General features: G+C 36.3%; 1 protein-coding gene across 2 annotated transcripts; it reads left to right on the forward strand.

Annotated features, from left to right (window-relative positions):
• Positions 1-663: 663 nt before the first annotated feature.
• Positions 664-25,428, forward strand: LOC138697147 (uncharacterized). 2 transcript variants are annotated; one of them, XM_069822723.1, is made up of 5 exons: positions 664-869; positions 4,538-4,728; positions 13,283-13,381; positions 19,592-19,726; positions 24,426-25,428. In XM_069822723.1, coding segments are annotated over exons 1-5 (648 nt in total). In that variant the 5' UTR covers positions 664-868; the 3' UTR covers positions 24,648-25,428. The 2 variants fall into 2 exon arrangements, with proteins under 2 accessions (XP_069678824.1, XP_069678825.1); XM_069822724.1 differs by lacking the exon at positions 13,283-13,381.
• The last annotated feature ends 2,367 nt before the right edge of the window (positions 25,429-27,795 follow it).

The following is a 27,795-nucleotide window of genomic DNA, read 5'->3' on the forward strand; positions in this document are numbered from 1 at the left end:
AAAATAAAGAAAGGTTATTTTGGGAGTACGCTAGCAAAAAAGTTTGAATACCACCGGTCTAGACTAGTCATCATCGCAGAGACCACACCAATCACTTACTCTTTCTGTTAAACTTCAGCTGCTTCGTAAGCAAGTCAGACCTAAGTACGTACCATTGAAATAAACCTTATTTCAACCAGTTATTCTCTTTACCCAGTAATTTACTGCAGTTCTACTTAATAACTATCACGTAACGTAATTTCTGTAATGGAGTTTTTCCTAAACGAAATAACAAATTTAATAAAACAGTTATTAGGATCTTCTAAATTTGGTAATATAAATATAAAAACATATATTTTGGCTCCTGAAGTTTTATTTTCTTGTCAGGAGCCTGAAATTAAATGTGAAAATTAGTCACCAACTACATTAAGGTTTTTTTGTTACCGTTCCCTACTATACCTTAAAGTGAAGACACTCTATGCCTTTACACTCTGTAAATTATTTTATCTCACAGCGCTTCGTGCACTGTGTTACAACTTCGATAGCTTACTGTACTTAGCAGTGTGTCAGTGCCAGACGAGTTCACTGATAAAATCATATATCACGAATTATTCCAAGAAAATTACTAAATCCTTGTCCCAAATGATATCTGTAGAACGAAAATTACACTACACAGTAAGCGAACCTTCCAGCCGTACGTAAAAGACGAGTCAATGACGCTTCTGTATCAGTGTACATAAATTGTCGCAGTAACTCTGTGCAATAGCAAGTACTTTCATTGAAAGGTTTCTACATCAGTAACTGTGAGAAATGAAGCAAATAATTTTAATGTTTAATAGTAACTTACAAATATCAATCAGACGAAGCAGTGAAGCGTGAGGAACAAACAAGTAAGTACTTAGGCCTACTATGTTGCAATTTCAATCATTTGAAAGTGTATTTGTTAGTGACTTGGAAAGCACTAAATTTAATACAGTCCTTTTGAGAGCTGAGTAGGGAAGAGAGTTAAAGATACAAGTCTGTGACCTTTTGTGATTTTTATAAGATATCCATATAAATAAAGACAAACTGATGGTAACATTGCTATACGTGTTCATGTAACATGGGCGGTTCGCAAAGTAGCCTATGTGCGAAACTGCACGAGAAGGGTGAGGTTTCTTCTCTCTGACCAATAGTAGCCTATCTTTCTGCAATAGATTGAGAAAGTTGTTACTTATTATATAGGTTTTTATAGAGTTTTATGCAATTTTGAAAATATTTTAGCGTGATCATGGAGGAAGAGAAAAGCGGCGTACATACATACATACATACATACATACATACATAGGCATACATTACATACATACATAAACATACATACACATAATACATAAACATACATACATACATACATACATACATACATACATACATACATACATACATAAATGAATCATAGAATCTTATCTACACAACTAGAAAAAATCGCGAAATTAATGTAAAGAGTTTTTAGGCCTAAGTATTAACAGAAGTAATTTCTTGAGACAAAATATCTCTCTCTTTTTATCTCAAGCTCTGCCTCTTTCAAGCTCACTCTCACTATTTTCCTCAATCTCACTCTCACACTCTCTGTCTATCAATACCTCCCTCTCTCTACCGGTGTTTCTGTTCGCGCGCTCTCTCTCTTTCTTTCTCTCCCTCCCTCCCTCCCTCCCTCCCTCTCTCTCTCTCTCTCTCTCTCTCTCTCTGTCATCCCGGCTATTAGAATTAGGATACACCGAACCTGAGTCCACTGGCTTCACTGCTTGAGCCACAAAAGAAAACAAACTTTTTTTTTTTCATTAAGAAGTCTGCATATTAAATATATCGTTATATCCTATGTGTTAAATTATCATGCATAGAAACACACTAATATAATTCTAAATGTTTAAATGAAGAGAACAATAAAGACTCGATGTGATTGGAGTGTTCTAGAACACAACTGTACATGAAAGGGAATTTCAAAAGACACTTCTGTAATGTAAACTGCAATCTCGATTATTTATCGTTCATTCACTTCTCAGTTTATGGAACAGATTATCTGAGTAGAGGACATCTCCGGCTTGAAGAGCAACAGATAGAATTTATAATGCTTCAAAGATCGTAGATGAATATCGGACAATATAAGAGTGATTTATAAGTTTTTAAACCTCCTTGGGCCAGATTTGTCGCAACTAACTCATATCCCTAACGACAAATTAAATCTATATGCAGCAAGGACATTTTAAGGAGATACAGGAGAAATTGTTTTATCTTTTTTAGAAATTTCAATATTAACACCATATGTAGTTTAAGATAAGTACATAAAAATTCTATTGTCCTATTTATTATGACCTATTCGTCGCGTTAAAACAGCAACGATGCGTTAAAAAGTCAACAACATGGCGGACGTATTCTATGCTGAAATTCTTTATTTATAATTTCAACATAATGGCGTACTTAATGTGGTAATAACACTCGAAATAATCATTTTGAAAATTTAAGTGATAAACAATTTCACTGAAGCTACACGTTAAGGAAATAAGTAGTAAGAATATTCTAGAAGGAACTGAATATAGGTTAGAATACAACAGATAGGAATCACCCACTTAACGCCTCTTCAACAGATTCTTCTCGTTTTAAGATTTCATGTTAGAGAAAGTTTTGAAATAATAATTGGTATCAAAAGCTGTGTTGTCTAGATATGTGAATGAAGTATCAGACATACTATCAACAATACGATCACAACACAGTCATTATTTTTATAATAGGCCTATAGCTAAATTTCCTGTCATCATTAACAACGATAGACTGTGTACGTGTTCGAATCGTATCTCCTGGCAGTAATATGGCCAAAACATTCTGCAATAGATGATCCTATTTTTCATTCAATATTAAAAAAATTCATATGCAAAGCTCCGCATACAGAAATTGTAATAGATGGCCAGGGTCAGTACATTATAGCACAACATTCCAGTGATGCAAGAGAAGAATGCCTTTTTAAATGGGAAGGGTGCAAAGAAGTTTACTTTTGGGAGACAATGTATACTAGAGATGAACAACGATCGAGAAAGCGAGACTAACAGCACCAGCAAAGCCGAAAACCCGCACGACAGTGTTGCATACGTCGCGTTCTTGACGTAAAGATTACAGAGTCTTCCGAGACTCGATACTGATCATCTCCCGAAATCAAGCAGCCTTCAATCGCCACAGTTGTTTATATCTGACTGAACTTTTATCTACTTTGGCAACTGTTATATATGTATAAACAATCAAGTAGCCTATTTGAAACATCTCTACCTTTCAGTGTATAATAATCCGTTCCCCAGTCTTTATTTAATTAGAATTACTAGGCCTTATTAAAAGGCTAGAAATTTTTCTTTTCATATGTTTAACATCAAGTGTGCAATCTCAAGTAAAAAGATATTAACGTTATGCTTTATGTTTCTTTGAAATCCAAATTTATTTGGGAATTGCTTTTTTTTCTATTTATATAAGCATAGGTAATATCATTAATAGAACCAGAACATTTTGATAACTAAAATACTGTTCTGTTTTGTCTTTTTGTCTCATTTAAACATTTATGTTATTTATTTCAATTATGTATGTTATTCAAAGTTACTAATTCTTTCCACGTCTCCAAATACTATTTCGAGAATTATGAGCGAGACTCGAAGTGCAGCGAGAATGACGAGCCGAGATTCGAAAGACAAATGCAGCTAACACAGGGAGCGAGAACGGAGTTAGTTTTGTTCATCTCTAATGTATATCCCTTAAAATTCAATTTAGTGACACCTCTCCTCAATTTTCATGGTATAAGAAATAACCTTCGCTGAAAGGGTGCTCTGAGACAAGTAAGTTTTATTGTTATACCTGTATTTTATTTATTTTATTGGGTTATTTTACGACGCTGTATCAACATCTAGGTTATTTAGCGTCTGAATGACATGAAGGTGATAACGCGGGTGAAATGAGTCCGGGGTCCAGCATCGAAAGTTACCCAGCATTTGCTCGTATTGGGTTGAGGGAAAACCCCGGAAAAAACCTCAACCAGGTAACTTGCCCCGACCGGGATTCGAACCCGGGCCACCTGGTTTCGCAGCCAGACGCGCTGACCGTTACTCCACTTATACCTGTATTTCTTATTCTATTTCAGTAGGTTATTTTACGACGCTTTATCAACATCTTAGGTTATTTAGCGTCTGAATGAGCAGAAGATGATAACGGCGGTGAAATGAGTCCGGAGTCTAGCACCGAAAGTTACCCAGCATTTGCTCATATTGGGTTGAGGGAAAATCCCGGAAAAAACCTCAACCAGGTAAATTGCCCAGACCGGGAATCGAACCCGGGCCACCTGGTTTCACGGCTAGACGCGCTAACCGTTACTCCACAGGTGTGGACTGTTATACCTGTATTCTGTTTGTGTGTCACAAAAAAAAATTGATATAAAAGCGGAGAAACATCTCTTAAGATTTTACCCCCCCCCCCGACTTAGTATTTACACCTTAGTTTCACCACTGGTGGCAATAATGAGTACTCATTTTGTGTACCGTCTTCACAGTGAGGCACACCATCCCCTTCCTCTGCGCGGTAATCGTTACGGCACTTCCGAGCGCCTCTTCCACACGGACAGTTCCGGTGTCAATGACATGGAGCCGATTGTTACGGAAGACATGGAAGGACGTCGCACGTCAGATCGACATCACCTTGCGTCATCACGAGCATCAGCATTATGACGCCATCTTTAAAGGGGTAAGTAAATATTGCACACCGGTGCAAATTGGAATACAATTGTAGGTTGTTGCAGAATCATCTAGACAAGCGGAGCAACCAGCTATAAATATGTTTTCTGTCAACTATATCAGTCGGCTACGCCTTGAGTGCAATGAAACGACATAAAATCTCGTCATAATACATGTGTACAAATAGACCAAATATCATCGGCAGTTGTCCTCGGCAGTCTAGTGGTTATCATAATAACAGTTGAATCCAAGGTTGGCTATTTCAAAGCCGTTCGAGAGCGATGGATTTTAAAAAGTAATAATACAGAAGGTCGTACTGAAAGTCATGAGCAAGCCTCGGTCTAGGGTCACAGTCACAAGACTGAAGTTTGGAATACACGGAGTATAAATGACGTCACCACCCGTGGAGTGGGGTGGCACTGCTAGAGTACAGTTGGTCTCGTAACAAAGTACATTACCATCTTTTTTATTGCAGCTTGACATGGTTCATTATGCGTACTTGAAATCCTGCGACTAAAGAAGTATATTTTATCTTATTTAATTTATTTATTTCTTTATTTAAATATTTATGTATCTATATTTGTGTTAGTGATAATTTCGCTGTTTTATAATTCACAGTACTGAGGAACATGTGGAAAATTAAGAGCACCAAGCGTTTCCTTCAAAACGAACTTATAAAGAAGTTCGGAAAGGAATATTTTATTAACAAAGGAAAAATGCATTTTAAAAATTGTGCAAAAAAGTATGACAGACTCTATTCTTTGAAAAACACTGTAATAGTAAAAGGAACATAGAAAATATTAAATTACACAATCAAGAGAGGCCTTCAACATCAAAATCAGATATAGAAAATTAAAAAAGAATTCATTGACTTTTGTGTATAATGCTGGTACATGCCAATATCCCATTCAACAAGGTCGAAAATAAAGTATTTCAAAGCGTTTCTTGAAAAAATATATATATTTAGTAAAAATCGGAGATGCTTTTCTTTTGATGCACTGCGAATGTGCTTCGTAATCCGAATGAATTATGAAGAAAATTATTTTATGCATTGTGTACTTTTCCTTTTCTTCTGTCACACAGAAAATGATTATTTTACTCGCATATTTTTTAAGTATGTTAAGCATGTGAACATTTATTTTGTGTCCTACTGTGACTGAATGTTTACATGTTCAGGCAAGGAGTAACTGCGCGCTCTATCTCCATTCCTCTCGATCTTCATAATACAGTCGTCCGTGTGTTCGTAACTTCATGCGTTTCAGTACCCTGGACTGAAGCCTGGTCATGAGCAACACATTGCTATAATTTCAATTTCAACATTGTAACAAAACCGATTAGGCTATATAATCATAATCTACAGACTTTACACTATGTATTGACATATTGTGACGTCATGGACCTGATACAATGTAATTAATATCAATAGGAACACTGGAGATGGGATATACTATTCCGAAACGCAGTTGTCCATAAAGAGAACAAGTTGTTAACTGCATAGATGGTCAATAAAAAGCCGTTTCTTTTTAATATGTCTCTCACGAAAATAGTTCATAGCAAGTCGAAGAACATTTAATGAATTCAATGATACTGAGGACACAATAAAACACGCAAAGGTCTGCATCAGTATGCGACAATGTGGAATCTTATACCGGCTGAAACAAATACTTCAAATGCATGCTTTTGCTTGCAGGGTGTCTGATACGATAAGCTATCCTCTATAGCTCCACACAGGAAGAGAGGGAGAGCTTGAGGTCTCGGAAAGCTCGGAGTACAGCCACTGGGCTACTCAAGCGATTTTCAATATTTTTACACTACCTTCTGAGGACTTTGTAGTACACATAATGAGCCAATTTTTTTGGTATTCGCTCTTTCATTCTAGCATCTTCCTTTATACGAAAATTGAATACAATCCACAACATGGCAGATTTTTGAAGGTGTCCTTGTAAGTCGATGAATAGGCCTATCGTCCACAATGGTAAATCCCAAATGAGATGCCATGTTTTAACACCGAATTATGCCTACGGTAAACTTCGTTCACGTCCACGTTATCCGCCTAGAGACAGGCGCTCCGCTTATTGAGATAACGTGAGGTGAATGGTTCTGATTGGCTCGTTCACCAATGACGTCACATAGCGTTACCAGTTTAGTGAACTAGGTACGAAACTCTCATTCACAATGTTATTTTAAGTTAGCAGACACTTCTCGAAACAACAGGACTATCTCATGTTCGTGCAACGCAAAAACATCTTGTTCATCCGGTAGACATACATGACGATATCTCACGTTGAGAAACCGGGCATTAGATTTGCATTTCACAAGGAAGCTATCAACTTATCAGGGTGTAAGCTGGAAATAAACAGAGAAGTAAGCAACTAAACACGTATTTGCTCTATCCTTAGCATAGTATGACGCGGAATATATCTGGGCCATCGGACGCAAACATATCTGATGCGCGTGTTCCCAACTGAGAGTCGAGATGAACGCTCCATACATACCATAACACAGTGATGTCAAAGCAAGCGCATTTTTCTGACCTTGACGTCGTGCGCGGACAGCAAGCGCTAAGTATGGAAAGAGGAATAAGCAACCTGTTGGATTAAGAAAACAGTGGTTCTCAAACTTCAAACGGAACGTGAAATTTTATGTCGTCATTTTTATATGGCTTCTCTCTGTTTAATATTATCTATATTGTCTGTAAAACAAAAGTACTAACACTGATTTCTTAAAAATTGCACTTGTGTTTTAAATCTCAATAACATAATAGAGAGTTAAGAAGGAATATTCACTTAAATTCCATAGTAGTATAATATTAGGCCTATACTGTATTACGTGGATGAAACACATCATTCATGAAGAAAGTGATATTCCAAAGAAACAGATTGAGTATGACATGATAAGTTGGAATTTATATTGATGGTATCTTTAGCCTTACAAAAGTAATCAATAAACTAATCAAAACAATATTACAATACAAAGCAAAGTTACCTAGGTACTGTATCTGTTTTAAGTGTAACTAATATTACATAACAAAACTCTTATCGCATTATGCTTTTAAGGTGATATTTGTAAGCAACTTCCTAACATCAGAATATTAAATTATTTTCTCTAAACCTGCTGAAGCTATCGGTAGAGCTGACATTTTTACAACACATGGGCACGTATCTTTTGCTTATGATGTAACAGTAGTTGCTTTGTTAATTCATTTCCTCACAAACAATTTCCATGCGAATATTTTCAAAATTTTCAATACACTATCTTCAGTAATACGTATATACGGTATATTGGATTTACGAAAACATTCTGTAAGGCTACTAAATAAATAGGCCTATAGCTACCTGAAAATTTCACTTTTCTATACGAAAAGTTGAGAAAATATTCTTTTTGAATAAAAAAATCAAACTTGTGAAAAATTAGCATTAAAATTAAAACTTACATTCTTATAATGCACATATACTTCTCATGCAAATCTAAAAATTAACATGGATACAGTTTTAATACGTTGTCTTCCCTTTATCTATTGAATCAGTGCTGGCCACCCCTGAATATAGCTCGACCAAGCGGCATATACTACCTCTTTCGTCTGTCTCTTTCCTTTCCGCTGTAAAGCGCTCAGGCTCTCCTGGGCTCTAAAGCGCGCGCTTGCTCCTGTGGGCATCAATTGACATGCCTGCCATAACATATCGAAACAGAGAATTAATTAACAACAAACACATATCAGTTAGCTTAATAATACCAGTGCAACAGAAACAGAAACTATTTTCTTCGCTCTCATCGCTATCGACAATAGCGAGCAATTGTTTCTTAGGTAGCTGAGTCCCAATGCACGTTATTTATTCAGCCAACATCCCCGACTTTAAGTGGAATGACAAGTTTGGTGAATAAATTCTGAGAATGGGAGTTCTTTTCGAGATTCTCCAGTTTTCTCACCCCATCAACATTCTCCAGTTCATTCTACTCGTCTTCCTCGTTTCACAATATAGGGCTCCTACAAAACACCTTTCCGGTTTCTAACACATGTAATTTACATTCTATGGATCCAAGATGCATGAAAATAGTACCTACGGAAAGAGAAACTCGAAAAGTTTAATTCCTTACCTTAAAGATATTCAATGTGTCCCCCTTGGTAACAAGACACGCATCAAGCCTATAGTCAAGTTCCACATAGGTTATGTCGGTTTACCTTACCAGAAAGATGAAAAGTGGCTTCGTCAGAAAACACTACGGAACGAATAAATTCATCATCGTTTTAAGTAATTAAATTTATTCATAGCAATTTGTCCTCTGGTTTAGGGCTTGCGGCAACTGCAGCCGGTACGGATGAAATCGCAATTGTTTCCAAAGAATCTTGCCTTAAAATCAGTGTATCATTTACGGATTCTAGGCCCATTGAGTGGATCTGTACCAAACTTTGTTCGGTAATGCCGTTGCACGTTAATAACCGAATGGTTCATATGAAAATTAATCACACAAAAAGTGTTTCTATTCTCTATAGCAGCCATTCCGCCTCAACAATAAACAAATTATACGATGAAAGAGTAATGGAACGGAGAAAAATCCTCTCCGGCGCCGGGATTTAAACCCGGGTTTTCAGCTCTACTTGCTGATGCTTTATCCACTAAGCCACACCGGATACCCATCCCGGCGCCAGACAGAATCGTCTCAGATTAAGTTCCAACTCTTGGGTTCCCTCTAGTGGCCGCCCTGTGCACTACGTCATAGATGTCTATGAACGTAGGACTAAAATCCACACATGGGCTGAGGTGCACTCGTTATGAGTGACTAGTTGGCCGGGATCCGGCGGAATAAGCGCCGTCTTAAATCACTCCTTCATCGTATGATGACGCAGAATATCTCCATTGAAATATCATATGTACTTCGGTACATTAAAATAATATATATGATATGCGTAAATCACTTCGTGATTTAAGACGGCGCTTATTCCGTCGGATCCCGGCCAACTAGTCACTCATAACGAGTGCACCTCAGCACATGTGTGGACTTTAGTCCTACGTTCATAGACATCTATGACGTAGCGCAGAAGGCGGCCACTAGAAGGAACCCAAGAGTTGGGACTTAATCTGAGACGATTCTGTCTGGCGCCGGGATGGGTATCCGGTGTGGCTTAGTGGATGAAGCATCAGCACGTAGAGCTGAAAACCTGGGTTCAAATCCCGGCGCCGGAGAGAATTTTTTCCGTTCTATTACTCTTTCATCGTATGATGACGCAGAATATCTGCATGGAAATATCATATGTACTTCGGTACATTAAAATACAAATAAACAAATTAGTTTATATGCCTTATTATGAGGCAGTGTTACCACCTAGGAAATCAATGTCACCACAAACTTTTTGAGTTTCTCCTTCCATTGGTGCTATTTTCATGCACCTCAGATTCATAGAATATAAATTACACGTGTTCGAAACCGGAAAGGTCTTTTGTAAGAGCTCTGTATATTTGTTTATTTTAGTAGGTTATTTTACGACGCTTTATCAACATCTTAGGTTATTTAGCGTCTGAATGAGATGAAGGTGATAATGCCGGTGAAATGAGTTATCCAGCATTTGCTCATATTGGGTTGAGGGAAAACTCCGGAAAAACGTCAACAATGTAACTTGCCCCAACCGGGAATCGAACCCGAGCCACCTGATTTTGAGGCTAGACGCGCTAACCGTTACTCCAAAAGTGTGGAATCCTGTATAAAAAAATGGTTTCAGGGTGAGATGTAGAAGTTAACGGTGATTACCAACCATATTATCGATTCTGTCTGATGAAATCCGGTAATGTTCTCGGTGCTGAAAAAAGCACGCCTTGCAGCGAGACTCGCTAGCAACCGAAAAGTGTTCAAGGTGCCAATCGGAACCATATAAGTGGCGTTCTATTGGTATTCGGAGATATTCTGTGATATCAGGTAACCGTTTCGAGCATTTGTCATCTCTACGGCTGCATTCGAGCGATTGTGTGAACTAATGACTTAGCTAAATTTTCTACATGCAGAATAACTTTCGCCCGCCTCCTCCGTGTACGTACAATGGGAAACACAACATTATGCTTTGTGTCTGTTACATCATATATGTGACTATCTAATTTCTTAAACATGCAAGGGTCCGAACCTCAGTCTTCGAACTACAGACCGGCCACGCTAGATGTGAATCATTCACTCATTAAGCGTGACAGTGAGAATTCCTTTAAAGGAGAGGAAACTCCCTCACGTTTCAACATGTTAATTAGAAACGGAATCACCTGCTCACACTCTCGTACAACAGGTGACGAGAGGGCTCTTGCGTTATTTACACTAAGAGAGCTCAAAACGAACAGTCAGCTGTGAGTAAACAGAAAATTACGTGATATAAATAGAGACAAGTAAGACAGTACGTACTCAGAAAGAATATAAATATCCTTGTCAAACATAAAATTATTATTTCCTGCTATGGTTTAATGTGTTACAAACAATATAAAACTTGACACTGTGTTATGTGTAAATTAAATAATAATAATAATAATAATAATAATAGTAATAATAATAATAATGATAATAATAATAATAATAATATATTAAGCTTTTAAGCTTGTTCCGATCTCATGAAGCAAGTGTGTTTTAAAACTGTTCCAGTCATCTTTTCTTGGCTTGTCTGAATTTCTGCTACTCACATAGGCCTATCTCCAAGGGCCCTATTCATAGACATTCTTATGGCGGGCTTTCGATGGATGATCAGCGAACTAACGTTTTTCGTATTCATAAATCAGTGTTAGCGATATGATAGGATATGAATCCTGTTTAGCACGCTCGTAGCGCGGGCTAGCGAAATGTCTATTAATAGCACCCTAAAAGTCTAAAGGCCCATTCACAATGAAAATTAAACTTAACGTAAGCGTTAACTTAAAAATGTAAACGTTACGGTAAAATCAAGAAGTCATGCCATCACGAGGGGAACATAAACATAACCGCAAAGATACTTGGTAACCATGGAAACATAAAAACGACATCATTTCCTCATATTCTGTCGTATACTTCCGCGCTCCACGATTTTGTACTGTTTGCAAATCACGTAAGCATAAGCATGAAAAAATATATATATATATATATATATATATATATATATACATAATGGCAGTTGATATTGGACAAATACGTCAACATATATGCCTAACTTGGAGTCAGGCCACAAAGGGAAACATTGAAGGAGGAGAGTTCGATCCGGGGCTGTGGGTTGAATTCGGCGTAGCTCAGTGGTCAGAGCGCTTGGTACGTAGAACCAAGGACCTGGGTTCGATCCCCGGCGCCGGAGCGAATTTTTCTCTTCAAATATTAATAAGCATGAAAGTTCGGAGTTTGCAAATTTTCATGTTAACGTCTAATGGTAATGTTAATGTCAGTGTTTATGTGAATCATTGTGAATGATCCCATTTGATAACCTGGCCGTAAACTCCTGTGTTTATGATACGGTTACGTTTAATTTTTATTGTGAATGGACCTTAATTCATCATCAGTTTAGATATACGTACTTCAGTCATTGTTAATATAGGTAGGTATTTGCTAATTTAGAGATGTATAAATTTATTAGTCCCTTCGAATATATTTGTTTTTCATTCTTTTTTTAAATTAGCATTCCTAAGGCGTCGTAAAAGTCTAATTTTAGTTTATTCAGCTCTTCACTCTTCACTTTTGATCAGGGTTAAGAATTCAGAGAAATATAAGAGTATGGAAAGTATCATAACTTCATAACTTTATTTTATTGTTCTCTTTGTTTCACATAAGTAAGAGGCTATTTTATTAAACTAATATCTTATTTTTAAATAAGATATAGTGTAGCCTAGATAATTAAAATGCTTATTTATTCAATCATTTATCGTTCTGATAATATTTCGTTCTATTTAATTATTTCTAGAATTATAAAATCGGGCAAAGTCGTGTCCGTTGTACGTACATGTAGTAGTAACTACCTTAACGTCTCCTCTCGGCATCACAGAAGCCCATACATATTATCCTGAAAATAATTTGTAGGTATTCAATGAAATTATGTGCAATGAAGAAGTAGGGTGAAATGCAGATTATGGAATGCAACATGTATTTTTAAAGAAAACGGAAGAACTCCGACACAGATCCTCATCCTCCGATTTTCTCCACCACAAGTATCACTGCAATCAGCGTCGAGGATCGAACCCAAGTTCACCTAGATATATCCGCGCTCCATCACTGGGCTATCGTAGGGGTTAACGATAGCACATTCTTGACATTCTTATGATATACTTATCAGCGTCAATGGAAAATGTCCAAGTTACACCTCTTCTGAATAACCCACCATTACTTCCTCTTCCATTTATAATGACATATCCTGCAATTTAAATTCTATAAAAACGATTCAGTGCTCAATTCAATTTTTACGGTCTGGCTTCAAGATACTCAAGCTTACTGTAATATTAATGCAAAGTAATTCACTTTTACTGCAGACATCTCTTACGCTTTAAAACCACAAGTCTCGAGTGCCTGGCGCTTACAATGCGAATTAAAGCATGCAAGGCGCCGAGTATATTTTTACTCAAAGTGGAATTCTTCTTTGACAGGTACAAACTGTCTCCGGAGGTCGCGGTTATGTCCCCAGTTGGATTCCTGGGAAAGGCGATGTTCATAGTCTTAAGTGGTTAACATTAATACAACATCAGGTGAGTGACGTCACGATATTGTAACTTTCAGTGATCAAGGATACGAAGCCGTGTTCAACGTAAATGTAACCACTATGTTCAAATCTAATGAGTATTATATGAAGAAAGACATGAAAGGCAGTCTCCGAGAAGTACAGAATACAAAACCTATGAAAATTAAAGGCATAGGCCTACTGTGTACAATCTAACAAAAGGGCCATAATAACAGGTCTAATATAATACAATATAAAAATAAATATCGCGAAGGTGACAAATACTTTCTCATTACACCTCCATCGCGTTTCCCAACAATACAATTCCTTTATATTGTTAAAATAATATTACCATTTTCCTGAACTATTATTCAAAAGAAGCATCTAAATAAATAAATAGTATACAGTCAAATAAGATGAATTTACGTTCCCTGTATTACTTATATAACAATTATTATTTGTAATCTATAAATTCACTGAACAACAAGAATTTTTCTCCGACTTAAAACAATGTGTCCCTTAAGGTTTAGTGTGCGCTGAATCCGAAAATGCAGCTCTTTTCTTCGTATCACGTAAGGTTTTTAAGATATTTTATGATTTCACTTTTCGATTAAGCGCTCTCCCAGAAAACATCTGGCGTGGGCTGGGGTTGTAAATCAAAACAAAATTTAATGCATTTTATGAGTTTATTACCTATTTCCGGTTTCTTATGGTTGTTGGTATGTTCTTTTGTACTTCTAATAAATAAACCGACATTGGCCCCTTTTATTCTGTAAATTTCATGACAGTTCAAAGTGAGATCTACGCAGTGAACAAACAAGGGTGTGGTTTAGTATTTAAAAGAAATTTTATCATTTTGAGTGAAGGCAAATTAAAAGAGGGCATTTTAATCGGTCCACAAATTACCAAAGTTATAGCTGACTCTGTTTGAGGGAAAACTTTCCGTTACAGAAAAGTGGTATGGCGTGCTTTCAAAGATGTTTGCTCAAATTTCCTCGGAAATTCTAGGGCAGACAACTACATCGAACTTGTGGAAACCATGTTAAGTGCATATGAGAAAATGGGTGTAATATGTCTCTCAAAACACATTTATTACATTTCCATTTGAATTTCTTTCCTCCTAACCTTGGAGAGGTAAGCGACGAGCATGGGAAAAGATTTCATCAAGAAATATATGAAATGGAAAAGCGATATAAAGGAAGATCATAACCCAGACTATTGGTGGTTCATTGTAAAAGATAGTCCCGGATCTAGATATAAACGGAAGTCATCCAGAAAATCCTTTTAAATTGTAAATTCAAATTCCGAGAGTATTCTCATTATACAGATGAAATATTTTTATTGTTGTGTTTTTTTTGTGTTTTAAAGTGTGTAACACCATTTTTGTATCCAGTGCACATTTTTCAAGTATTATGGTCCATTTTCAATCTCTAGTCTGTTGTAATTTTATCAGTATATCAGTGAAATTAAAAAAGACATTTTTCATTAAAAAAATCAATGCACTTTCCCCGGAAAATGGTACGTGATGAGGTAATTTGGATTTTAAATTCAGATTTAGGGCATACATATTAATAATATTCAACTATTTTTTTTTCGCAGCAAGACAATAAGTAAAAATTTGTTGTTCAGTGGACTTCTCGAATTGTATGGTTTAAGTAGTGTGGCATTAATGTTAAACAAATTTACACGAAAGCTCTACATATACAGGTACAATATTATGTTAGTGGAGTCTCCCAAAAGAACCAATTCCTTTTTCTTTATATCTTTTTTTTTTTTTAATTCTTTGTCAAATTTCCACTATATTGACAAATCACACGTTGATCTTTTACAAATATACGTATAAAACTATAATACGTTACAACTAATAATTTAGACAATATCAAGCAAAATGCAATAATCTTCACTCGGTCCAATATATGAGAAAGATCTAAATTGGACTCGGAGTTTTTAAATTGAACCACTTATATGAGTCACATGTTTCAGTTGATAAATTAATGAGACGTGAAATTACCTTAACTTTAACGATTATAGTATCATTTTATGCTTTAAAACCGAACACGCTTTGTACAAAAGTACTTTTTCTGCCCTGGTCGCAATTTAGCTCACTTTTCATGTGCCCAGTTTTTACATATCATATTCTGTACCTTGTACAGTAAGGACCAAAAGTCTTGTCCCCCCCCCCCCATGTTTCTATGTTGATGTGCATTCATTTTGAACATGTCATAGCAGATGTCTGACAATGGTTGATACTTTACGTTCCAGCTTGCTTAGTGATCCAGAACATCAGTATGGGGCCATCATTGTCGCGGCACAAAATGATCCGGCGCCATGTCCTGTGTGAAATTTTCCGCTGCAAAGGCGGTGTGATTTCCCTTTGGGGAATAATTAAGCAGCATGTCTCGAAACATCGATACCAGACGAATAAAGATTTGTAGCAAGCTGTTAGGGAGGCATTCAGGAAAATCACACCGCCTTTGCTGCGGAAAATTTCACACAGGACATGGCGCAGCATCATTTTGCGCCGCGACAATGATGGTGCCATACTGATGTTCTTTATTACTAAATAAGCTGAAACGTAAAGTATCAACCATTGTTACACATCTGCTATGACATGTTCAAAATAGATGTACATCAACATACAAATAAGGGGGGGGGACAAGGCTTTGGACCTTACTCTAGGCTACATTTAACATCGCTTTAGGCGCAGAGTAGAATCTTACTACTTCAGTCAAGCCTAAAATCATGCTACTGTACTCAGAATGAAAGAATTTTTATATGTCGGATATCCGCTTCAGTGCCATTTTATCTCACTGACAACTACCGCCAGACTCGTCGGTAGGCCTGCCGGTCGTCCTTGAGAATTCCGTCTTTCGATTGTCGCTTCCCTCCGGAACTCCGCATCCCTCCGTATACTCCCTATACGGTAATAACGGAGATCACCAGAGGAGAACTTTATTCGTAATCTTCTATTCCTCCATCAGTAGTATTCGCTCCGCTGAGCAGCACTAATTCAGACTAGTTCCTTATTAAGAATCTTTAACTTGGATTTATTAGGCCACTTCTAGTAAGAACTAAAGTCAGATATAAACACTTAAGTAAATTGAGTCATGGCTGTGCTGTCGGTACACAAAACTTCCGACTCCATTTCGGAATGTGAATCTTTCGGAGAAGCTCAATTGGCGTATGTGCTAATAGACCTAAAAGTAAACCTACTAAAATGGTAATTCATCAGCACCACGTGAATCATAAGGCTACATTTAATCTGAATGTACAAATCTAATCATAACAGGCAAAAACAGAAAACGATGCTTAAAGTATCGGAAACTTAATTTCAAGATGTTATTATCAAACCTGTGACTAACCGCGTCGCTGTATCCTGCTGCCACAACACGCATGAAATGAAAGTGTTAAACGCATACGTAATTGAGGAGCACACATGGAAAACGGTATAAGTGCCTCCGAGGTCAAATTTTGTTTTTGTCATAGAATGTGATATATGTAGCAGCGCCAATGTCATAGTAATTAATTTTACACAAAAGGCATTTAATACATTACATAATCGCAGAAATTTAGACGTGATATACCTTGACTTTTCCAAAGCGTTTGATAAAATTGACCATAAAATTGTAATTAATAAACTTTCAAGTTTTGGATTATCTTCTTCATACTTACAGTTAATAACATCATATTTTACAAACAGGCAGCAGTGTGTTTCATTCAGTCAAGTAAAATCGAAACTATTCACAGTAACTTCAGGTGTACCCCAAGGATCCAATCTTGCTCCCTTGTTCTCTTTACTTTATATCAATGACTTACCTAAACAGATTTTGCACTCTAAATGTTTACTATATGCTGATGCTGTTAAATTGTATAAAGCCATTGACAAACAACAAGACGTTTTTGATCTACAGCATGATTTGGACAGACTATATAGATGGAGTATCAATAATTTTCTTCTGTTAAATCTTAATAAATGTTGCTTTATAACGTATTCTAAAAATAAGACAGTTACTCAAAATTCGTATGAAATTAATGGTGTGAAGTTACCTAGAGTAGAATCATTTAAGGATTTGGGTATTTATTTTACACACAACTTATGTTTTAAAATGCACTTAAATCACGTGGTAATTGATGCATATAGAAAATTAGGTTTTATAATCAGAAATACAAAAGAATTAAAAAATATATAAATACTATTGATACTCTATATAAAACTCTAGTTAGGAGTAAGCTAGAGTTTGCGTCTGTAATACGGTCACCTCAGTTCCAGTCCCATCAGATGCAAATAGAAAGGATACAGAAAAGATTTTTACGTTATTTATATTTTAACAAACATCACGTGTCGTCTTATGACAAGCAAATTTCATATAATCAGTTACTTTTTGAATTTAATTATAAAATTTTAAAATCTCGAAGATTAATAAATAGTCAAATTTTACTCTATAAGACTGTTAACGGTATATTGAATAACTGCGATTTTCTTAAATTCCTTCAGTTCAATGTAAAAAAAACAGAATTACGTCATAGGCAACCTTTTGTTATTCCTATTCCTAGAACTGTTTTCTTCATGAACTCTCCATTGTTTGTTATGTGTAATACAACTCTCTTTCTTTAAACTGTGATTCTCAATTAGATTTCAGTTTAACAGTTGAAAAATTTCATACAATATTAAAAATAATTGTATTTCCTTAAATATTTAAATTATGAAGAAGTTTATTATAATGTTTTCACTCTAGTTTTAAATAATTTTGCATCATTATATTGACATTTGGCACTATATTAACTGCAATATTATATTCTAGCATCTATTACCGTTATGTATTTTCTTTCTTTCGTTTGTGTTGTTTGTTTTGTTTTTTGTTTTTTTTTTTCTTATTATGTATTTTGTGTATGTATCTGTGTAAGCCACCTGTAATTGGAAGCCTGCTTCTGTTGGTGGTGGATTTAAATAAATAAATATGCCTTTCAAATTTAAATTAAATGCGCCAAACATCCTTCCATATAGTCAAACGAGTGCATTCTAGATGACACTTGATATAAGTCCCGTAGTATAGTCCTGATGAACGATACAAGTGCCACCTAGTGTATGTTCTGTGGAGGATTACTCGCTGTGTTGATCTGCAGTGAATGTAGCGGTTTTGTAGCATTTATCATAGATAATAACAGGCCACCAACTATAAAAGTATCTAAGGCAAAGAAGTGTGTACAAAATAGGAAACTACGGCAGCAAGGGAAGCCATACACAACTGCTAAGGGAGAGGGTTTGTAAAGCCATGGTTCTTGACGAGATGCAGGACATTGTAAGGTCGGCCAGAATTAAAAAACCATTCAAAGTGACTTCAATGAAATCTGAAGACTTCTTGGGTGTGGTTTCAGAAGCTGATAGGGCTCTAATTACGTTAACATTGCGCATTACGCAAGTATCTTGGGTTCGAGTGATCATCCAACATTGGTCCTTACCAGGAATAACTTGAGTGATTCTGAACAGTGGAAGACATGTCAGGTTCTAAGAAGAGGACGAACACTGCAGTCTATTACAAATCTGGAGATGTTTGCTATGCTGACTCCTAAGAATTCTTTAAAGCAGAGAAAAAGACCTTCTGGCAATGCTAGATTTCATGGACACGAAGTACCATGGTTTTTATAAGGACCTGTGCCAGTAAGAAAAACAAACAGTTTGTGTTTACAAATCAAATTGTTAATGTTATGCCTTTTAATATTCACAAATCACTCGACTGTTTGTACCGTTTTCAAGGAAATTATACACGGCACTTATATCGTTGTCAGATTTTGATAATGTGGGAGCCAGTTACACTACATAATACTGTCAGCAATGGGTTGTTTCACAGCTCAATATGTTTGCAGGGAACTTAATTAGTTGTTGAGACACTTTATGTTGAAAAAATTAAATAGTAATTGCAAGTATACAGTTTTTTGTGTTTTCCCACACGTTGTCATTTTGGCACATATACCGTTTTCCTTGTCCAGTCCACAATTTATAAAAGGTTCTGGGACTGGAGGTAAACAAACAACTTTTTACCGAATTCCTTCTAACTCTAAATACACAACAGCCTGTATACGAAAATGTATACTTGTTACTGTGTTACATGTTTAATGCCTATAGACAGGATGTGCTATGGGCATAAAATAGGCCTAACTGTTAAGTTCATAATGTTCGCATAATGTTAAAAAAATGTCTTATTTAATTAAAATATTGTGTCTCCTTATATTGTTGTAGCCGGGTGTTTATATTCTCAAGCTGCATAGAGACTTGCAAAAGTACGCGATCATATTGGATGAAATAGCGAGGGGTGAAAATGAAGAGCCAGCCCTTGAACACATGATGATCTCCACCAAACGTTACCTGAATGAGGTAATGTATTTACGTAGTTAACTATCCAATAAAGTCTAGAATGAATCCACAGTCTAACTCAAATGAACGTAAGAAAATTTCAACCAAAGAGCACTTTTCGGATATGTCTACATGGGTCAACCTTTCTTTCTCATAATGCTCCAGTAGTAGTAGTAGTAGTAGTAGTAGTAGTAGTAGTAGTAGTAGTAGTAGTAGTAGTAGTAGTAGTAGTAGTAGTAGTAGTAGTAGTAGTAGTAGTAGCAGAGTGCGAATTAAGATTTCTGATGAGAGGAGGGGGATAGAATCCTAGACAGAGAATATCTTACGTAACATTATTATTATCCTCATTCGATACGGCTCAACGCTTGGTCGCACTGAGTTGCTTGTCTTGCATCTTGATCATAATAATAATTATATCCATGAGCAGCTTAAAATAAGATGTGTAATTCTTAAGTTACTGATTATTGTCAGCTTGCCGGTGATGATAATACATTATTATTATTATTATTATTATTATTATTATTATTATTTTCCTTGCTTACTTTATACTTTATAAAGTAAGTATACTTAACTTATATTAAAACAATTATATTTTGTGAGGGGGGATAGAAGTTATGCCTTGCAGTGATGATAATATGAATTTGAGAGGGAGATAACTTTCCAACAAAGGGGAAAATCCCCCCATCCCCCGTTAATTCGCACCCTGAGCAGCAGTAGCAGTAGTAGTAGTAGTAGTAGTAGTAGTAGTAGTAGTAGTAGTAGTAGTAGTAGTAGTAGTAGTAGTAGTAGTAGTAGTAGTAGTACTTAGACCTCGAAATCCCTTGCAAAGACGCGTCTTTTAAATGCACTTCCGGAAACAAGTGACTGTTCCTGATGACTAAGCATCGGGACGTGAAGTATAGCTGGCACCTAAAATGGGCCTGTTTTCTCTCACTGTCATATTATTTCTTTTAGATGTCTTTGCGCGTTAAAAACTGACCATGTATGACGTGCCTTTATGTAATTCCCAGGCCTCTCTCATGATCCTTGGAAGACTTCCCAGAATTTTTGCGATTTTCTGGGATTTGAATGTGACTAGTTCATTACAAAGCACTATATTCTGCACATAATGTCTGTTTAGAAACGTTATGATGTAATTATGTTAAGGTATATGTATGTATGTATGTATGTATGTATGTATTGAGTTATTTTACGACGCTGTATCAACATCTCAGGTTATTTAGCGTCTGAATGAAAATGAAGGTGATAATGCCAGTGAAATGAGTCCGGGGTCCAGCACCGAAAGTTACCCAGCATTTGTTCGTATTGGGTTGAGGGAAAACCCCGGAAAAAACCTCAACCAGGTAACTTGCCCCGACCGGGATTCAACCCGGGCCACCTGGTTTCGCGGGCAGACGCGCTGACCGTTATTCCATAGGTGTGGACTATTAAAATATATATTAACACGCATAAGGCCCGTCGGCGTAGCGGTAGACGAGTATGCCTGCTGATGCCGAACTGCGTTCGGTCGTGTGTTCCATTCCCGCTTGGACCAATTATATCGTTGGTTTTTTTCCGAGATTTTCCCCAACTCTAAGGCGAATCTCAGGTAATCATATGACGAATTTTCGACCTCACCTCATAATTACTGCCACCAATTCCATTGATGGCAAATAACCTCAGTTTATACAGCGTTGTTATATAACCAATTAAAACATGTAGAAGCATTGTAGCATTTCTAAATACATATACTAATACTGTAATGGTTAAATAATGGACTGGACACACTCTCAGAAAATCGGAAAAACTCTGGGAGAACGTCCAAGGAATAAGGCAGAAGTCTTGGAAAAGCCATAAGGCTATGTCAATAATGACCTTAACCTCGACGAATTAGATTGATAATTGCCGTAGGTAGAGATGTAGTTGTGATACAAATCTAACTAGTTTAATATTAACCTCTAATCCTAAGAAGCAGCGAATTGTTTCTCCCATAATCTTTACCACGGGTAGTATTGAAACGACGTCTTATACCGTATATAACGAAATTGAACGGAAAATAATATGCAATTACTTTATTATACAGGGACATCATTTTATTTTTACTTCAATTTTTATTGTACCTGAGTTTTTTAATATACTTCACTTCTACTAGTAAACTTCCACCCGTCTTTCACACAGAACCAAGACCGTATATGCAGTCGAAGTCGTACGGTCACAGTAAACAGTACTGAGTACAGTACGTTCCAGAAATATGTTCGCGTTTTCCAGCGACGAAAGAGCTTTCAATATTTTCGCACAGGTATTGTCGTCCGTTTGCCTACGTCGCATCCCGGTTTCCCCCACCCGCTTCTGCTCGCCCCTCTGCAAAGGCCAGTGGCTGAACTGTCTTAGCTCTTTTCTGAAAACATTAATTTCTGTTAGGAATTGGACGTTTACGTAATATTATACAACTGTTTAAAAATTAACTTAAATAAAAGGACTTCATTAAGTAATTAACTGTCATGTGATTTTACCTCTTACTACGACTTCGTGACATAACCACTTGGACGGACAGTAGACAGCATGTCTCAGTAAATTTATCTTTTCGAATGGGCAGAAGTGAAGATTGAATTTACAATGCATAAGGTACTCTTTTATAGAGTAGGTACAGAATTATTCCAACATGAGTTACCAGTACGAAGGACGAAACTGATAATTGGAATTAGGTAAAATAATCTATAGTACGATAATATGCACAAACGAACTGAATTCTGTGTCAAAATGAACGGCCACCATTTTCAAAAATGTGTTAAAATATCCATATTATGATTATTACGTCAGCATGGATAACTCAGTTCGTGAGTAAAAACACCCATTGTTAATACTGTGCTGTATTTTGATTAAACAAAAACCTAATGAAAATTATCAAATTCAAAATCCCGATATTTCCTGGTTTACGTAAATGGATGAACTACTTTTCTTCCCTCCTATACCTAGTAAAGTGATTTGTTTGTAATTTACGCCAGGGATAGCAAACGGTGTTTCCCGGTCTCAACCGTTAATCCAAAGGTATAGCCATGTTAATATTAGAAATGTTAGTAAAAATAAAATGACATCCCGTGTGTCCAGTGACATCTTTTCATGTGGAAAATACTTTTTTATGCTTTAAATTAATGTTAAATGGCAGAATACTAAGACTGAGAAGATAATATGGAGATGATAATAACTGTATCACAAAGTTATTTAAAATCAATTTTGTACAACAAATTTAAAGTAAAATTAATTATAAACACTAATACCATGTATGCGAGTGTTATTTCGCATATTAAATTAATCAATTTAATCTTTAAGATAATATTTTTGTTTTTAAGAAAATATTTAGTTTATTTTATGAGAATATTTAGGCCGAGATTAATATTTGTCATGCTTTTAAAACATAAAATTCTCACCCCTGGTTATTAATATAACATACTACGTCAAATTTTCAATCCGGCGCGGCGAAACGTTGTGAGTTCGCGGATGCAAGCAGTTGCGGTAGTGGGACGGGGACCTGCTGGACGGCCATATAGAAATACTGAGAACGTTCGCTGGGAGTTACTGTATTCTTATATCAAATTAGTTAATCTGATATTTTAGTCTCAGTTCTACAGGGACATTATTTTATTTTTACTAACATTTCTAATATTAACCTGGCTATACCTTTGGATCAATGGTTAAGAACCGAAAACACAGTTTGCTACTCCCTTCCACGAATAGAGTTCAATGATACTGGCGTAATGTAAAAACAAATCACTTTACTAGGTATAGGAGGGAAGAAAAGTAGTTCATCCATTTACGTAAGCTAGGAAATATCACGCTTTTGAGTTTGAGAATTTTAATTAGGTTTTTGTTTAATCAAAATACAGTACAGTATTAACAATAAGTGTTTTTACTCACGAACTGAGCTGTCCATGCGGACATATTCATTATGCAGTGTATAATGTCTATAGCACATTAACGTACACTATAGAGAATGAAGTTAAATTGAAAAATAATCATAATATGGATATTTAAACACATTTTAAAAAATGATGGTAGTTCATTTTGATATAGGATTCAGTTCTAATGTGTGTAATTCCAATTACCAATTTCGTCCTTCGTACTAGTAACTCATGTTGAAATAATTCTGTACCTACTCTATAAAAGAATACCTTACGTACTGTAAATTCAATCTTCACTTCTGCCCCATCCTAAAAGACAAAATTACTCAGACATGCTATCTACTGTCCGTCCAAGTGATTATGTCGCAGGATCGTAGAAAGGGGGGAAATCACGTGACAGTTAATTACTTAACGAGGCCCTTTCATTTAAGTTATTTTAAACAGTTTTATAACATTACGTAGACGTTCAATTCCTAACAGAAATTAATGTTCTCAGAAAAGAGCTAAGACAGCCCAGCCACTACCCTTTACAGAGATGCGAATAGAAGCAGGTGGGGAAAACCGGAATGCGACGTACGCAAATAGACGACAGTACCTGTGCGAAAATGATGCAATTTTGAAAGCTCTTTCGTCACTGGAAAACGCGAACATATTTTTGGAACGTACTGTTTACTGTGACCGTAAGGCTACTATGACTGTATATGCGGTCTTGGATCTGTGTGGAGGACGGTTGACCTTCATTAGTAGAAGGGGTGGGAGTGAAGTACATTAAAAACTAAGGTACAATAAAATTGTAGTAAAAATAAAATGATGTCCCTGTAGTACGGTCCTCTTGTTCACAGCTGATGAGGTTGGTGGAAAGGGCGTTGGTGACCCTGCACATCGGGGTGCCGGTGCCGCGGATGAGTTACGCCGTCGTGGATCTGCACGAGCCGCCAGACTCCGCAAGCAGGGCGGCGCGGGATTGGACTGTGCTGACCAAGTACCGCCGCTACCTGCGCCAGTGGGTAAGACTGTGGTGCAGAGGCGACAAGAGGCGCAAACAACGGAAAGGCCCGGCTTAAAATTCGACACGTTCGGGCAAAGCCTGGATGTTTCTTAACGAACTTGTTGTTTACGGCACCATAATGCAAAAAGAAGACAATGCCTTACAGGCTTACAGCAACAAATTCATATTTTTAGAAGGAACGTCTGTCAGCTGACTGCACCATGGGCCTATTCAACTTTTCAACTTTTCCCGTTGCAGTTTGCACTTTTCATCGCACTTTCTGTTTCATTGTCACTTTTCAAAACTGGTTCTGCTTCCTGGGCTAACTTAGAAACTTTCAAGGGAACGTTGTACAGTAATATCATCCAACTTTTTCTTTGTTAAAACATGAAGTGTTCGATTTTTTTTTTCTTATCCAATACCGTTTCTGTAGTTTTGAATTAGTTGACCGTTTTATATTTTACAGATCAGACAACATATCCCTGACAGACCTTAAATGTACCACAACTGTACCTTATAATCACAGTAGCAACTTCGGTCCAAGGTTCTATAATAAGATAACAGTTAAATTACCAAACATTCAATTTGCTAATACTCCTTATTTTAAAAAATCAATTTAAAAATTATTGTTTAGGGAGAAAATATAAAATAGTTTCAATTACTGTAATATCTGTGTTTTTCTTTTTCTCTTATTACTTGTTATTAATTATATTAATTAATAAAATGTCTTAAAATTTTGTGGAATGCTTCCTGAGCACGAGTATGTACTGTACTCTTTCTGGGGATGCTAGGGTGATTTTTGTATGTAAAAATTTATGTAACTTATCTTTGTTCTAGCAATAAATTATTATTATTATATTATTATTATTATTATTATTATTATTATTATTATTATTATTATTATTATTATTATTATTATTATTATTATTATTATAGGATATAATGTAGCCTATTAAATCTTTGGAAATAACATAGCAAAAAAATATGCCCTCATTCTTCCTTCACCGACTTATGGTCGGTCTCCCAAGTATGTAGGGTAAAGTTGCCTAATTCCGTGATACTTTTAACCTGTGATACTTTTTTTAAATTGAATGTCGGTCAAAGCTTTGCCCTTCGACCGTAACGTCAGATATCTTTCTTGAAAGAGTGCATTTTTCACCAACTTTTGAGACATCGGTGACCTTCCTAGCAACATATCCAATCCCGTGACATTCAGTGAAAGAAACATATCACGGAATTAGGCAACTTTACCCTATTATATAGAGTGCGACCAATCCTTCAGCCGTATCTGCGAAACACAGAACTTAACGTCTCATTATCGTAGAGCGCATGTAAAGGCTGGTTCACAATAAACCGGGAACGGAAACGAGAACGGAAATATTGTTAAAATATTGCTCAAATGTAAATACATTTATTTTAACAATATTTCCGTTCTCGTTTTCGTTGTCCTTTCCGTTTTATTGTGAACCAGCCTTAATGCGAGACCTGCCAACCTACGAGAAAAGAAATGCGAGATATGAAAATTCAGTATTCGATATCTATACATTAAGATATACGGATCATATGAGGAAACGAAGAGGAAGGCAGAAAATAGTGAAAGCTGGAATTGCATAGAAAGACCTGCCCTTGGGCAGATCACTAAATGAATTAATAATAATAATAATAATAATAATAATAATAATAATAATAATAATAATAATAATTGCAATGGTACGAAAACATGACATTAAGCACGATAGTTATGCGATCATGTCTAAATCCCAGAATCATAGTGTCAAAAGTCCACACCTGTGGAGTAACGGTCAGCGCGTCTGGCTGCGAAACCAGGTGGCCCGGGTTCGAATCCCGGTCGGGGCAAGTTACCTGGTTGAGGTTTTTTCCGGGGTTTTCCCTCAACCCAATATGAGCGAATGCTGGATAACTTTCGGTGCTGGACCCCGGACTCATTTCACAGGCATTATCACCTTCATATCATTCAGACGCTAAATAACCTATGTTGATACAGCGTCGTAAAACAACCCAATAAAATAAAAAAATAAAATAGTGTCAACATGAGAGAATGCAAATAATGAGCTAATACGGGGGACACGCAGTATGCATGAACGTTCGTAGGTCTGTCTGTAATTTAAACACAAACTGATGACAACAACCTACAGTAGCGACCTGTAGAGATGAACAAAACTAACTGCCGCTCTCGCTCGCTGTGTTCGTTGCATTTGTCTTTCGAGCCTCGGCTCATCATTCTCGCTGCGCTTCGAGTCTCGCTCGTCATTCTCGAAATAGCATTTGGTCGCCGTGGAAAGATTTCGTAACTTTGAATAACATACATCACTGAAATAAATAGCATTATAAATGTTTAAATGAGACAAAAAGACAAAACAGAACAGTATCTTAGTTATCAAAATGTTCTGGTTCTATTATATGATATGACCTGTGGTTACATAGGCCTAAATAAAAAAAAGTCAAATAAATTTGCATTTCTAAGAAACATGAAACATGACATTAATATCTTTTTACTTGAGATTGCACACTTGATCTTAAACATGTGAAAAGAAAATTTCTAAGCTTTTAATAAGAGCCTAGTAATTAAATAAAGACTGGGGAACGGATTATTATACACTGAAAGGTAGAGATGTTTCAAATAGGCTACTTGATTGTTTATACATTATAACAGTTGCCAAAGTAGATAAAAGTTCAGTCAGGTATAAACAACTGCTAACTTCGGGACTTGATCACAATATCGAGTATCGGAAGACACAACCAGTCTAATACGTCAAAGACGAGACGTAATACAACATTGTCGTGTGGGTTTTCGGCTTTGCGGGCTCTGTTAGTCTCTAGCGACCTGCTTCCGATACGACTCGTCCTTTCGCTCTACTGTATTATAATTTATCATTATTATGCTTTGTGTGTTTTGTGTTCTATATTGAGAAAAGGATAAAATTTTGTTTCAAAAGGTTTTACTATAGGCTAATGCAAAAAAAAAACTGATCAATCTTTGTTTCAACGTTAATTCTTAATTAACTTATCGTCTTACATTATTAATCTTGATGATACTGACTTAGTATTACAGTATCTGGAAATAACATGGCAAAATATAAAACTTTTTATGCCCTTAGTCCCCTTCACTGACCATTGGTGCGTCTTCCAAGTATTTTTACTTTCGCCTAAAGCTCACTACCAGGGGCAGTATTGTACGACACGGTGCTACCAACATTCCCTTT

Source organism: Periplaneta americana, chromosome 3 (genome assembly GCF_040183065.1).
Source record: "Periplaneta americana isolate PAMFEO1 chromosome 3, P.americana_PAMFEO1_priV1, whole genome shotgun sequence".
Taxonomy (NCBI): Eukaryota; Metazoa; Arthropoda; class Insecta; order Blattodea; family Blattidae; genus Periplaneta; species Periplaneta americana.